This window comes from Colobus angolensis, unplaced genomic scaffold (genome assembly GCF_000951035.1).
Source record: "Colobus angolensis palliatus isolate OR3802 unplaced genomic scaffold, Cang.pa_1.0 Scaffold10, whole genome shotgun sequence".
NCBI classification, from domain to species: domain Eukaryota; kingdom Metazoa; phylum Chordata; class Mammalia; order Primates; family Cercopithecidae; genus Colobus; species Colobus angolensis.
In genome coordinates this window covers 22,077,209-22,092,854 of record NW_012110919.1, presented here as the reverse complement: position 1 = coordinate 22,092,854, position 15,646 = coordinate 22,077,209, and the positions used below count along the sequence as shown (strand labels likewise).

The 15,646-nt window shown below is 49.1% G+C and overlaps 1 protein-coding gene across 3 annotated transcripts in view; it reads left to right on the top strand.

The window, feature by feature from the left end:
- The window catches only part of HVCN1 (hydrogen voltage gated channel 1), a 40,298-nt gene that overhangs the window by 17,504 nt on the left and 7,148 nt on the right, over positions 1 to 15,646 (top strand). For all 3 annotated transcript variants that reach the window (XM_011936478.1, XM_011936494.1, XM_011936485.1), the window contains one exon: positions 9,763 to 10,047. In XM_011936478.1, the coding sequence (XP_011791868.1) occupies positions 9,763 to 10,047 (285 nt within the window). The remainder of the gene's footprint in view (positions 1 to 9,762; positions 10,048 to 15,646) is intronic.

Here is a 15,646-nt window from a genome sequence, read left to right as displayed (position 1 = left end):
ATTTCATCTTAACATCTTTAGTTACATCTGCAAAGACCTACATTCCAAATAAGGTCACATTCTAAGGTTCCAGGGGGATAGGAATTGTTGGGGGGGGGGTATGCACAATTCCACCTACTCTACCCTCTGAGCAGGTGGCTCTCTGGTCACTGGCTGCCTGGCTTTCTGTCAGCTGTGTTTTCTAGAACATAGTCTCCAAGTCATGGAGCCCAGGGGCAGATCCTGCTTTTCCAGTTCCCCACAGTGTGTGACCTTGGACAAGGCCCCCCATCACCAGGACCCTAAAGGATGGCCTCAACCTCAGGGTTGTTAGGAGTTGAAATGAAATAGTGCGTAGAAGGAAGTTAGCAGCATGCGGAGATGATATGAGATGTGATAAAATAAGCAACCATAGTAATACACGTTGCTGCCATTGTGTGGTGGAGTTTTGGGGTGAGAGTGGTAGTTAATATGCAAATCAAGTCCCCAAAAATAGCTCTGGGAGGGAACAGGGAAATAGAAACTGAAGGGACATCAGGCCATGGGAATTGGGAGTTGGCTGACTTTCTTAAAAAGTACCTTTTTCTCCAATTGTTGGATAACAATGAACTAGGGACTTTCCCCCTCCCACAGATGGCAGCTTCTGAGCCTGTGAAAATAGGCATCCACAAAATGCTTTTCTCTCCTTTGCTTCTAGGTCTGTCTTCTTCACTTTCCCCTTCTCTCCCAAGTGGTAGTTTTTCTGGTCTAATACCTGTAAGAGAGGTCAGCAATATGTTTACCCTGAAGGAGCAGTGCCTAAGATTTTGTTAATTCATTCGTTTATTAACCATTTCTTTTTTTTTTTTTTTGAGATGGAGTCTCGCTCTGTCACCCAGACTGGAGTGCAGTGGCGCGATCTTGGCTCACTGCAGCCTCAGCCTCCCAAGTAGCTGGGACTAAAGGCATGCGCCACCACGCCCAGCTAATTTTTGTATTTTTAGTAGAGATGGGGTTTCCCTATGTTTGTCAGGCTGGTCTCCAGCTCCTGACATCAGGTGATCTGCCTGCCTCGGCCTCCCAAAGTGCTAGGATTACAGGCATGCGCCACCATGCCCAGCCTCTTAACCATTTCTTGAGCCTCTCCCTGTGACTGAAGAAGAGTCTCTGCCCTCCCAACATTCGCAACCCAGTGTAGTGGGGACAGTGTCCCAGTAGTTGTTAAGATGGTGTGACGTACACCCCAAATGGGGTGAGGGAAAATTAAGGAAGGCCTCCCAGGGAAGGTAAAATCTAGGTATAAGACCTGGAAGATAGATGGGATGGGGACAGGCCATGCGGAGTCCTGGAAGCAAGAGAGCATGGTCCACTCTAGAACTACAAGTTCCATGTGGCTGGAGGGTGGCAGAGGCAGGGTGCTAGGAAGGAATAAGGCTGGCAGGGAGACCAGGGTCTGGGGAAGCCAAGAGAGCTGGGACTTGATCCCAAAGGCAGTTGTGGGCGTGGGGATCGCTGCACAGCAGGAACACAGTCAGGTTGGCATTGGAGAAGGAGGACCCTGGCCACCGGGAGGTGGAGGGAGGGTCAGGGCAGGCTCTGGGGAGGAAGAGGGGACGATGGAGTGCCAGCCGGGTTCAGGAAGTGAAACCGATAGGGTGTGAGGGAAAGGGAGGAGCTGAGGACGATTTTCTGTTCTTGGCCTGGGCAGCCAGGTGGAAGTGACAGCATGCCCTAGGGGATGTGGAGGGAGGAGTGGACTGAAAGAGAAAGGTAAGAAATCAGTTCAAGTGGGTCACAGCAAACCAATGACCCAGCAGGATCTTGAACATCAGATTGGAGTCTTTGATTTGAAAGTGAACTGCACCGAAAACACAGGTGTGCTAAGACCCCCAAAGAGAGAGAGTCACCGGTCCGAGGACAGGGTCAGGGCTGAGGTCACCAGGACTCCTGGTGTGGGGCAGGGACATGGTACAGGAGGCTGAGGAGGGCAGCCACAGATAGGAGGAGAAGCAGGGGGCGAGATTGCCAAGCAGAGCAGATTCAACAGCGTCAAAGAGTATGGGACAGTCAGGCAGGCTGGAGTCACGGTCACAGGCTTTGATATGGAAAGGTGACCTCAGAGGAGCATCAGGGTAGAGCGGGGACAGCAAGGATTCTTGCACGGGAGATGGATCTGTGAGGGTGTCCCGTATCAGCAACTCCACCTGTAGACTTTTGGGGTTATAAGTGACAGAAACACAGCTCAGTATCACTTAAGCCACAAAGTGGCTGTATCCGCTCATGTAACTTAACAGCCTGAGGGATGCAGACACAGGCAGTAGGCAGAGAAGTAAAATATCCAAGGATGTGATGAAGCTGGAGGAGAGGAGTTTTGGGATTTTTTGTTTTCTTTTTTTGAGACAGTCTCACTCTGTCGTCTAGGCTGGGGTGCAGTGGCGTGACCTTGGCTCACTGCAACCTCTGCCTCCTGGATTCAAGTAATTCTCGTGCCTCAGCCTCCCAAGTAGCAGGGATTACAGGCGCCCACCACCACGCCTGGCTATTTTTTGTGTTTTTAATAGAGATGGGGTTTCGCCACATTGGTCAGCCTGGTCTCAAACTCTTGACCTCAAGTGATCCGCCCATCTCGGCCTCCCAAAGTGCTGGAACTGCAGGTGTGAGCCACCGCGCCCAGGCGAATTTTTGTTGTTAAGGGATAATCATAGCTGGCACTTCCAGAGCTGGGGCTGCTCCGAGCCAGGCACCAAGGTAGGTGCTCTGTGCGCCACACTGGATCAGTCTGTCCATGAATGCCAGGAGTCCGGGGTGCATGGTGAAGCTGCTGAGGCCCCCCACATTCTCTTGATCAGCCCTATCTTTGCCCTTTTCTGGAATTTTTCTGCTTCTGGCATGACAGACTCTTGACTGAAAACCAGAAATGTTTTCTGCTGTGCTGCGTGCCCTAGATATTTTCATCCCAAATTACTAAAAGTTGCTTCTTCACTGGTTGCAAGGTTTCAGAAAGAAAAATTTCCTCTTCTGTAAAATATAAATGCGGTTTTTGCAAAGTACCTTGAGGTTCCCACCCTACTGAGAAATAGGACAGGCTGCTCTTGTCTGCCAGGTAAGGTGTTTCCGAAGGAAAGTATGGAGTCAGGCGTGGTGGCCCACGCCTGTAATCCCAGCACTTTGGGAGGCCGAGGTGGGTGGATCAGTTGAGCCCAGGAGTTTGAGACCAGCCTGGGCAACATAGCAAAACCCTGCCTCTACAAAAAAAACAAAAAATTAGCCAAGTGTGATGGTATGTGCCTGTGGTTCCAGCTACTCAGGAGGCTTTTGTGGGAGGATCTCTTGATCCCGGGAGGTCAAGGCTGTGGTGAACCGTGATTGCACACTACACTCCAGCCTGGGTGACAGAGTGAGACCCTGTCTCAAATAAGGGAATTATGGCCAGGCATGGTAGCTCACACCTGTAATCCCAGCACTTTGGGAGGCCGAGATGGGTGGATCACCTGAGGCCAGGAGTTCGAGACCAGCTTGGCTAACATCGTGAAACCCCATCTCTACTAAAATTACAAAAATTAGCCAGGCATGGTGGCAGGCACCTGTAATCCCAGCTACTCAGTAGGCTGAGGCAGGAGAATCGCTTGAACCTGGGAGGCGGAGGTTGCAGTGAGCTGAGATCGTGCTACTGCACTCCAGCCTGGGGGATGAGAACAAGACTTTATCTCAAAAAAAAAAAAAAAAAAAAAAAAAAGAAGGAGTTATGGCCAGTGGCTGCCTGGAGAGCTTAAGTATACCCTGGCCCTGGCCCTGGCCAGCCCTGGGAGTTCAGAGACATTTGGCCTGGCGGAGATGAGCCCAGCGTGGGAGATGAGGTACCAGTGCCCTCAGCCAACAGGTGCATGATGGGCTTCTGCTCAAGGTCAGGTGTCACACAAGACTTGGGGGACACAGACCCTGACTTCATGGAGGGTAAATGCTAGTGAGGAGGGAGAAGGAATAAATATATGACTGCACAAAACAGTTTCTAGTTAGAAACTAGCATAAGGGCTCTCGAAGGAAAAGTAGGAAGAGAGGTTATAAATGGGAGGGGAACTGATTTAGATTTTAGGGGTCAGGGAGGGCCTCTTTGAGGAACTGATATTTTAGCTGAAGTTTCAAGCATAAGTAAGAGTAAGCGAAGCTCGGAGTGGGGAGAAGAGCATTCCAGGTTGAGGGAAAAGCCTGCATGATGGCTCAGTGTGGAGCATCAGAGGGATAGAAGAGTGGCTGGAGTGTGGCGAGGAAGCTGTGGGGAAGGAGAGATGCCAATTCCTAGAGGGCCATGAACTACAGGTACACATATGTTAAACTAGTAGATACGGTCCCTGGGGCTCTGTTTATTTTTCCTTTCAGCTTTTTTTTCTTCCTGTGTTTCCATTTGATGTTTTCTATTGCCCTGTCTTTAAGTTTGTTGATCTTTTCTTTGGTAATATGTTATAAGTTGTTAAGCCCATCTATTGATTTTTCATTTCATATATATACTTTTCAGTTCTAAAATATCCATCTGGATCAGTTTTTTGTTTTTTTTTTCCCCCCTTCTTTTTTGTGAGATGGAGTTTCACTTTTGTTGCCCAGGCTGGCATGCAATGGTGCAATCTCTGCTCACTGCAACCTCCTCCTCTCGGGTTCAAGCGATTCTCCTGCCTCAGCCTCCTGAGTAGCTGGGATTACAGGCATGTGCCACAATGCCTGGTTAATTTTGTATTTTTAGTAGAGATGGGGTTTCTCCAGGTTGGTCAGGCTGGTCTCAAACTCCCGACCTCAGGGTATCCGCCCACCTCGGCCTCCCAAACTGCTGGGATTACAGGAGTGAGCCCCCATGCTCAGCCATCTGGATCTTTTTTGTAGATTCCATTTCTCTATTAAGATTTTTATTTGTTCCCTCATTAAGTTTATGTTTTCTTTGAAATTCTTGAATATATTTTTGTAATATCTGTTTTCAAGTCTTTCTTGGCCAGTTCTATTATCTCTATCCACTTTTAGTCTTTTTTTTTTTTTTTTTTTTGAGATGGAGTTTCACTCTTGTTGCCCAGGCTGGAGTGCAATGGCGCAATCTCGGCTCACCACAACCTCTGCTTCCTGGGTTCAAGCAATTCTCTTGCCTCAGCCTCCTGAGTAGCTGGGATTACAGGCATGTGCCACAATGCCTGGTTAATTTTGTATTTTTAGTAGAGATGGGGTTTCTCCATGAACTCCCGACCTTAGGTGATCTGTCCACCTCAGCCTCCCAAAGTGCTGGGATTACAGGCGTGAGCCACCGCGCCCAACTATTCTGAGTCTTCTATTAGCTGATTTTTCTATTAGTTGTGGGCCACATTTTTCAGCTTTATCTGTCTAGGAATTTTTATTTTATGCCAGACAGTATGCATCTATGAGGTTGAGTTTATGTTGTTGTCTTCCTAATAGAGTATTGAGTTTTGTACCAACAGGCAGTTAATTTACCTGGGTATCAGCTTGTTCATTTCAAGGCTTATTTTTAAGCTTTGTTGGGATGAGTGTAATGTGGCCCTTCCTATAAAGCTAGATTAGGTCTACTTATAAGGCCATGATTTTTCTGGGATTTCTGCTGAATGCTTAGGGTGTTCAATAAGGTCTCTCTACTCTGGCTCTTGGGAACTCACATATCTCCCAACCCAGTCCTATGTAATCTCTGGTAGTTGCTCAGCTCACAGCACCCCAAGGTCCTTTGTTTTGTTTTATTTTTTCCTGAAAGTTATATTTTTCCCTGCCTCATGAAATCTTGTTCTATATACACGATGTTTAGGACTCAGCCAAAGTCCATATTTTTGGATCTCCTCCTTTGCATAGCTTTCCTATTTCTGGTACATTGCCATGCATATTCCTGAGGGGAGGGAGCCTCAATAGCTTTGAACTCTAGTCATTGCCTTCACAGTCCAGAAAGTACCTCCAGGCACAAAGGCAGGGCGATTGTGGGGTGTACCTCGTTCATTTTTCTTCTCTAAGGGATCACAGCAAATTTCACATATGTTATCCAGTTTTATAATTGGTTATGGCAGGAGGGATAATCTGTTTTGTTACTCTATAGTGTAATAAGGCCAGAAGCAGAAATCTCATTCTTGTGTATGTTTACACTCATGCTTTTATACATTCTAAAACAGTATATAATATTTTCCATATATTTAACATTTTTGCTTAAGTGTTATGACATTGTTCTTATTCTTCCATATCTTTCTTTTATAATCAATATTTTTTAGGAGCTATCCACATTGCTAGATTCATTGTTGCTTAACAAACATTTCAGTATTATTGAGTGTCTGCTAAGTGCGAGGCATTGTTCTAGATGCTGGGTATACAGTTGTACTTGATACTTAAATGTAAGCCAGGCACAGTGGCATGTACCTGTAATCCCAACTATTCGAGAAGCTGAGGCTGGAAGGTTGCTTTAGCCCAGGAATTTAAGACCAGCCTGGGCAACAAAGCAAGACCCCATCTCTAAAAAAAAAATTTGTTTTAATTAGCCAGATACAGTATAGTGTGCCATAGTCTGAACTACCTGGGAGGTTGAGGCAGGAGAATTGCTTGAGCCCAGGAATTCAAGACTGCAGTGAGCTATGATTGCACCCCTGCATCTAACCTGGGTGACAGAGTGAGATCCTCTTAAAAAAAAAAAAAAAAAAGAAGGCCGGGCGCGGTGGCTCAAGCCTGTAATCCCAGCACTTTGGGAGGCCGAGATGGGCGGATCATGAGGTCAGGAGATCGAGACCATGCTGGCTAACACGGTGAAACCCCGTCTCTACTAAAAAATACAAAAACTAGCCGGGCGTGGTGGCCGGCGCCTGTAGTCCCAGCTACTCGGGAGGCTGAGACAGGAGAATGGCGTGAACCCGGGAGGCGGAGCTTGCAGTGAGCTGAGACCCGGCCACTGCACTCCAGCCTGGGCGACAGAGCGAGACTCTGTCTCAAAAAAAAAAAAAAAGAAAAGAAAAAAGAAAAGAAAAGAAAATGTAAGGTCTTCCTCTAAAGTATCCACTGACCAAAAGAAACGCAGGAAACAACCACTGAGGTAGGAGGAAAACCAGGAGATGGTGGCATCCCAGAAGCCGATGAAGGAAGCATTTGAAGAAAGAAGTGATTGGTCTGTGTTCAGTGCTGCCGAGTGGGTACACATGGGCATCACCAGTGACATAATGAGATGCAGTTAATTCATTTTAACTGTGTCCCATCACATGAACAGAGAATATTCATTCGTCTATCTCCCACATTTAGGTGAATTTTCTTTTTCTTTTTCCTTTTTTGAGACAGAGTCTCACTCTGTTGCCCAGGCTGGAGAACATGGCTTGCTGCAGCCTCGTCCTCCCAAGCTCAAACAATCCTCCTGCCTCAGCCTCCCAAGTAACTGGGACTACAGGTGTGCTACCCTGCCTGGCTAATTTTTTTTTATTATTTTTCTAGGGATAGGGTCTTGCCATATTGCCCAGGCTGGTCTCAGCTCCTGGGCTCAAGCAGTCCTCCCACCTCAGCCTCCCAAAGTGTGGGGATTACAGGTGTGAGCTACCACACCTGCCCAACTAGGTGAATATTTGCAATAAACGTTTTTGAACATGTCACCAATTTGCACACATGTGCCCAAGTTTCTCTTTGGACTCTATGTAGGGATAGAATCACTAGATCATTCAGAAAGATACGCACAATTTCAGCTTGACAAGATCATGCCAAATGTCTCCTCAAAATGATGGTGCTGGTGCCTATAGAACTTCAGTATTCGGGCCGGGCGCGGTGGCTCAAGCCTGTAATCCCAGCACTTTGGGAGGCCGAGACGGGCGGATCACGAGGTCAGGAGATTGAGACCATCCCGGCTAACACGGTGAAACCCTGTCTCTACTAAAAAAAATACAAAAAACTAGCCGGGCGAGGTGGCGGGCGCCTGTAGTCCCAGCTACTCCGGAGGCTGAGCCAGGAGAATGGCGTAAACCCGGGAGGCGGAGCTTGCAGTGAGCTGAGATCCGGCCACCGCACTCCAGCCTGGGTGACAGAGCAAGACTCCGCCTCAAAAAAAAAAAAAAAAAAAGAACTTCAGTATTCAAGAGACCCCATTGCTTCACGCCCTCACCAATATTTGATTTGATAAAGACTTTAAGACTCTTGCCAACCTGAGGAGTGAAAAGATGTGCTGTTGTTACTTCACTCTGCGTTTTTCTGAGTATTACTGGGGATAAGCATCTTGGCTATTTGAGTTTTCTCTTACATGACCTGCCTGTTAACGTCCACTGCCCAGTTTTCCATGGAGTTTTGCTTTCTTTTTGATTGATAAGATACCTTTATATATTCTGGTTACTAAGTCTTTGTCTATCAAATACATTGCAAATATTTATCCTAGTCTGTGGTGTCCCAGTCTGAGGTATGTCTTTTAACTTCATAGGGTGTGTGTGTGTGTGTGTGTGTGTGTGTGTGTGTGTGTGTGTGTGTGTGATAGTAAAGCTTATAGTTTTGATGCGGTCAAATCTATGGATTTTGTGTTTGTTTTTGTGTTGTTCATTTGTGTTTTAAGACAGGTCTCAACCTGTCGCCCAGGCTGGAGTGCAGTGGCGTGATCTCAGCTCACTACAACCTCCGCCTTCCAGCTTCAAGCGATTCTGGGGCCTCAGCCTTCTGAGTAGCTGGGATTACAGGCATGCGCCACCATACCCAGCTAATTTTTGTATTTTTTGTAGAGATGGGGTCTCGCCATGTTGGCCAGGCTGGTCTCAAACTCCTGACGTCAGGCAATCCACTTGCCTTAGCCCATGGGATGAGCGCTGGGATTACAGGCATGAGCCACCGCGCCCAGCCTATTTTGTGGTATTTTGTGTTATTTTGTGTTATTTAAGCAATCTTTCCCTATCCTAAGCTCATGAAGTTACTGGCCCAAGGCTTTTTAAGTTGTTCCTTTTTAAATACACTTTACACATTGATGAAAGTGCATCTCAGATGTATTCTGTGTCGGGGGCAAGGTGGGGAATGGATTTTTTTTCCTATTGAGAAAGCCAGGTGTCCCAGCCTCTCCAGCCTTTCTTTCTTGTGAGTCTGGACTGCCACCCCATCTCCTCTAGGGTCCCTCAGGGACATTGGGCTCTCTCTTCCCAATGAGGTAGGAGTAGTCCCAATGAATAGTCATGTAGCCTGCTCTTGCACTCATACCTATACATTTCAATTATTATTTAACTTTACATAAAATTTGATACCTGGTAGGGCAAGTGGGTAAAGTGGAGAAAGGGCACAGGGATATTTGCTTTTGCTTTAAACAACTGTCTGTGTGAATAACGCTGGCTGAACTTGGAAAATGTCCATCTGCCACGTGCCTGTCATGATGTGTGGCATGATAGGTGGGGATCTCATGACTCCTCTGTGAAACTCCGGGTACTTTTACTTTTGGCTTCCCCTCCCCACGCCCTGCCCACTGGCCCCTCCAGTTTCCAGGTTGTGATATCTCTGAACCTTGGGGCGGCCCTTCCGGTATTCACACATGGGCCTGTAGCGGGTGTTTTGGGACCGGGCTGCAGTACTGATTCCGTTGGTTACCACCAACCAGACCACAGCGACAGGCCTGCTGGGGGCAGGAGTTTCCTGTTGCCTCATAGACAGCGAGACCCTGGATTCCAAAAATAAAAGCACGAGAAACCACCGTGACCTCATGGTCTCTGATCGCAGGGGTTTCTGAGCACCAGGGACCATCTTCACCTGCAGTGGCCTGGCCCGGCCTGGGCCATGTGGGCTCTGAGTGGCCCAGAGGGCCCCAGAGCCACCTGCCTGAAGCTCTTGCTCTCTGTCCCCGCCCTCTAGGCAGTCACCCGCAGGGCCAAGGTGGCTCCCGCTGAGAGGATGAGCAAGTTCTTAAAGCACTTCACGGTCGTAGGGGACGACTACCATGCCTGGAACATCAACTACAAGAAATGGGAGAATGAAGAGGACGAGGAGGAGGAGGAGCAGCCGCCACCCACACCAGCCTCAGGCGAGGAAGGCAGAGCTGCAGGCCCTGACGCTGCCCCTGCCCCTGGCCCCGCGCCCAGGGCCCCCCTTGACTTCAAGGGCACGTTGAGGAAACTGTTCATCTCCCACAGGTTTCAGGTAGGTGGGACAGGAGTCGGGATGCCCAGAGCTGGCAGGAGAGCCATCAGGAAATGTGAGGCAGGCGGCCGGGCTGAGCCCATTCGGTCACTGCCTCATTCATTCTATGAGTGTTTGCCCAGCACCTACCACGTGCCGGGGACCCTGTACTGCACTGGGCATGCGGCAGGCAGATCTTAAGTTGTCAGGGAGAAAAGAGCCATGATCCAAAAGGAAAGGGTCCACCAATGGATGAGTGTGAAATGGAATGTGTTCTATCCGTACAGTGCAATATGATTCCAACATCAAAAGGAAAGACGTGGCCGGGCGCGGTGGCTCAAGCCTGTAATCCCAGCACTTTGGGAGGCCGAGACGGGCGGATCACAAGGTCAGGAGATCGAGACCATCCTGGCTAACACTGTGAAACCCCGTCTCTACTAAAAAATACAAAAAAACTAGCCGGGCGACGTGGCGGGCGCCTGTAGTCCCAGCTACTCCGGAGGCTGAGGCAGGAGAATGGCGTAAACCCGGGAGGCGGAGCTTGCAGTGAGCTGAGATCCGGCCACTGCACTCCAGCCTGGGCGACAGAGCGAGACTCCGTCTCAAAAAAAAAAAAAAAAAAAAAGCAAAGAAGTGCTGATCCATGCCACAATGTGAATGAACCTTGAAAACATGGTGCTGAGGGAAAGAAGCCAGACACAAAAGGCCAGAGTGTAGGATTCCATTGATACAAAACGTCTAAGGACAGGCAAATCCATAGAGACAGGAAGCAGATTGGCTGCTGCCACAGGTGGGAGTGTTTCCGTTTGAGGAGATGAAAATGTTCTGGAATTATAGTGGTGATGGTTACACAACCTTGTGAATGGACTTAATGCCACTAAATTTTATGCCACCTTTAAAATGGTATATTTTACGTTATGCAAATTTTACCACACACAAAAAAAGTAAAGGGTAAATAACGGAGACAGAAAGAACACTTAATCCGTTCACTCTGCGAACACTCAGTGCCAGAGGCTCCCCTGCCTCATAGAGACCCATCCTGCTGGGGGCCTCAGTCTCTCTTGTGGAGTGATGCCCAAAATACCTGGCTGTCCTGGCCTTAGCCCACTGCTGATAGCCTCCAGGTGTGGTTGCAGGGAGAAAGCAGAGCTGGGATGGTCCTCACAGACGAGCAAAGGGAACTGAACTTTCTATGGAGTTCAAGCAATTCCCCTGCCTCAGCCTCCCAAGTAGCTGCGATTACAGGTGCCTGCCACCACGCCTGGCTAATTTTGCATTTTTAGTAGAGACAGGGTTTCACTATGTTGGTCAGGCTGGTCTTGAACCCCTGACCTCAGGTGATCCACCCACCTCAGCCTCCCAGAGTGCTGGGATTACAGGTCTTAGCCACCACGCCCGGCCAACTGTCCTGCCGTTGACTGATTGATTGGTTTGAGACAGAGTCTTGCTCTGTCACCCAGGCTGGAGTGCAGTGGCATGATCTCAGCTCACTGCAACCTCTGCTTCCTGGGTTCAAGCTATCCCCCTGCCTCAGTCTCCCAAGTAGCTGGGATTACAGGCACCCGCCACCATGCCTGGCTAATTTTTGTATTTTTGGTAGAGACTGGGTTTCACCATATTGGGCAGGCTGGTCTCAAACTCCTGACCTCAAGTGATCCACTTGTCTCAGCCTCCCAAAGTGCTGGGATTACAGGCATGAGCCACTATGCCTGGCCATGTCCTGCCATTTAGAAGGGTTTTTATTATTTTTTTTTAAGAGATGGGATCTTGCTATGTTGCCCAGGCTGATCTCGAATTCCTGGTCTCAAGTGATCCTCCCATCTTGGCCTCCCAAAGTGCTGTGATTACAGGTGTGAGCTACCATACATGGTCTAGAAGGACATTTCTGATTTTGAAGGGCAAATGCAAGTGGAGTCTGGTCAGCCCTCTCTAGACCCCATCCCCAACTCCAACATGGCAGAGCCTATGTCTGGGTGCCTAGAAGCATATTCAAGTCCCAGGAGGGCACAGGCCTGGGGACAACAGGGAAGCACACAGTTCTCAAAGGTGGGCATTTGGGGGATGCTACTGCAGGTGTCCCCAAACAAAATAGACCTGTCCCTCCTTAGAGCCTGTCCCTCTTCTGGAAGCAGAGAAATGCAGCCCTTGCATCTTCCATCACTGACTTTATTCCAGGGTAAAAGATTAAAAAAAATTATTTTGGTCTTTTTCTTCCCCCACTCTTGTGTGGCTGAAAGCAGCAAAGCAAGAGAGCTGACATGCCAGAGCGCCTGGCGGCCCTGCTCCTCTGTGGCTGTGATGGGAAAGGAAACATGCTATTAAGTTGTTGGGGGTTGAAATCCCAAACCCTCAATTTCAGGAGCAGAAGGAAGGAACCAGCTTCCTTGCAGCTGCAAGGGGAGCCCTGGGCCGCCCCCTCAGGATGTCCCCCTCCTCCCTGGGCTTCGGGCTTAGGGCTGGGGGCTGGCCCCTGAGCTGGGACCCCCAGAGACACTCCTGCTGGGGAAAAAGATGAATGCCTGTCATAAAGTGAGTGGAGGTGTTTATTCACCTACCCAACAGTCACTTTTTGAGCACCTGCTGTGTACAGTGACAAATGTGGCAGACATATCTTTGCCCTCATTGAGGATTTGGCAGGCTGCAGAGAGGCAGGACTGATGGGAGCCATCACTGAGACACACATTGGTTACAGATGGAGAGAAGCCCTCCTCAGGGAGGAGGGAGGCTTTGAGAGGTCCTGGGGGTGGGGGACTGATCAGGGACTGGAGTTGGAGGAGGTGACACCTGCATGCTGAGCAGGAGTGAAGCCCATGGATGGATGGCATGGGAGGCTTCCAGGTAGAGGGGCTTCCTTTGCCAAGGACTTGCAGCATTGGAGGAACTAAGAAGGGTGCACATGGATGGGGTGTGGGTGTTGCCAGCAGGCAACTGGCAAGAGAAGAGGCCAGAGAAGGTCATCCATGGGTCATGGGCTACCTTTGAAAGCTGTAAGTGTGTGGGTGGGGGGGATCAGATTTGTAGAGGGACTCAGTGGCAGCAGTAAGGCCACACTGGAGTAGGTGGGGAGGCTCAGAGGTTGTGGTTTCTGCAGGTAGGATCAGCATCCAGGAAGCTCCTGGGATCCCTTTCTTGAGTGGTTTGAGATGGCCAAGGTGCTTGATATATTGTTAACTGCGGTCCCTTCTTACATGGGATGGCACCACCAAGGGAGAGAATATGGGGTGATTCAGGGCCTAAGGAAGCCATGAATGACAGGACAGAGTTGAGCCAAGGGAAGGTGGTCCCAGGAGTCAGGGAGCTTCACTTTTATCCCCATGCACCGCAGGCCAGCCCTGTGCTAAGCGCTCTTCATACTTCACTCACAGCATGCTCCCATTGTTACTCTGGGGTAGAAAATGTGGCCCACTCCATCTTCCCCGTGAGGACAGTGAAGGTTCCAGCGATGAGAGATGTGCCCAAGGTCCAGGCAGATGGGGGAGCGGGGAGCTGGGAGCTGAGCCCAGGACTGGCCGCCCCACAGCGCAGACTCTGCAGTCTTTGCCAGGGTGAGGATTTGGAATGAAGCAGCTTCTCTGAATTCTCAGCAATTTTCCTTGTGACCTGGTTCCCCTCAGAAGCAACACTCCCTGTGAACTGGCAGATTCAGAGCCCCAGGGATGAATTTTCATAGAGGCCGGGGTTATTATCCAGGCATCGTAGTTTTGTGACCTTGGGTTGGTCTCTCTCTTTTTCTTTTGCATTGTTTTTTAAATTGAGGTGAGATTCACGTAATAATCATTTTTAAGTAAATGATTCTGTGGCATTTATTTAATATATTCACAGTGTTGTACAAGTCACCACTATCTACTTCCAGGGCATTTTCTTTTTTTTCTTTTTTCTTTTTGAGACGGAGTTTTGCTCTTGTTGCCCAAGCTGGACTGCAATGATGTGATCTCGGCTCACTGCAACCTCCGCCTCCCAGGTTCAAGCTTCTCCTGCCTCAGCCTCCCAAGTGGCACATGCCACCATGCCCAGCTAATTTTCTGTTCTTTTAGTAGAAACAGGGTTTCACTATGTTAGCCAGGCTGGTCTCGAACTCCTGACCTCAGGTGATCTGCCTGCCTCGGCCTCCCAAAGTGCTGGGATTATAGGCATGAGCCACCGTGCCTGACCCCAGAGCATTTTCAAATGGAAACCTGGTACCCATTAGCAGTTACTCCCCATTCCCCCTCCCCCAGCCCCAGGCAACTGTGAACCTGCATTCTGTCTCTGGATTTGCCATTTCTGGACATTTCATATAGATGGGATCATATAATGTATGATCTTTTCTGTCTGCCTTCTTTCACTTAGTATGACGATTTCATAGTAGTGTGGGTCAGAACCTCATCCTTTTCATGGCTGAATGTTGGGTCTGTTCCTTGTAGCTCTGTGGCTTGGTTTTACCTCATATGAGCTCTCAGATCCCTTTAGTTCCAAAATAAAGCCAAGGAAAAACAACAACAAAAACCCCACTAGAGGCTTGCACCTTTATTAAGCTTGCTGAATTTGGAATGTGTGAAAACTTCATTACAAGGCAATTTGCCATGCAATTTTCACAACAAACCACATCATAGAATACTTTAATTACTGAAATAATTACCTACAGGTTGAAAGGATCAAAGAATTAATAGTCTGTTCTTGCAGAGGCCTGAACTTAATTTTAAACTGAAACTGCAGAAATTGCCAAGATAGTGGCAGATTAATTTTCAGAGGCCAGAATCTACTCATCTGAGAGTGCGAGTGGCAGGGGATGGCGATGGTCCGGAATTTCCAAGGGAACAGAAGGGTCACTCACAGTCCTGTGGGGCTCCTCCCACTGCTACATTTCCACTGCCATTATGGTATCCCCAACGCTGTCACCTTCACCCTGCCATCAGTGCCCTCGCCAACATCACCAGCTGTCACCATGACTGCCATCACTACCAGCTGCTTCCCACAGCTGCCATCAGTGAGACCACCCACCCACTCCACACTGTTCCCCACCTGTCTCTGTCAGCCCATCACAAAGCTCACGAGGTTGTGTTTCCCATAGCAGCTCTCCTTAATTCTCCAGGACACCGGGACTCCTCTCCCCTTCACCCTCTTCACCCACTGTGGGCACATGTGAGCTGGGGTAGGCACCTCACATCTCCGGGCAGAAGCTGGTTTGTAAGCACAGCAGCCGTCCCTGTAGCTGAGGAGCCTGCAGTCTGCAGTCCCCAAGGTCCCCTCCAGGACTCAGACTGCTGAGGCAGGGCTGTGTTGAGTTATTTATTGAGCATCTGTTCTGTGAGCACCCCAGCAACAGCAGGCCCCAGGAATAGAAAAATACAAACTTGCCTGGGTGCGGTGGCTCACGCCTATAATCCCAGCACTTTGGGAGGCCAAGGTGGGTGGATCACTTAGGGTTAGGAACTTGAGACCAGCCTGGCCAACATGGTGGAACACCATCTCTACTAAAAATACAAAAATTAGCCAGGCATGGTGGTGTGTGCCTGTTATCCCAGATACTCGGGAGGCTGAGGCAGGAGAGTTGCTTGAACTCAGGAGGTGGAGGTTGCAGTGAGCTGAGATCATGCCATTGTACTCCAGCCTGGGTGACAAAATGAGACTGTCTCAAAAA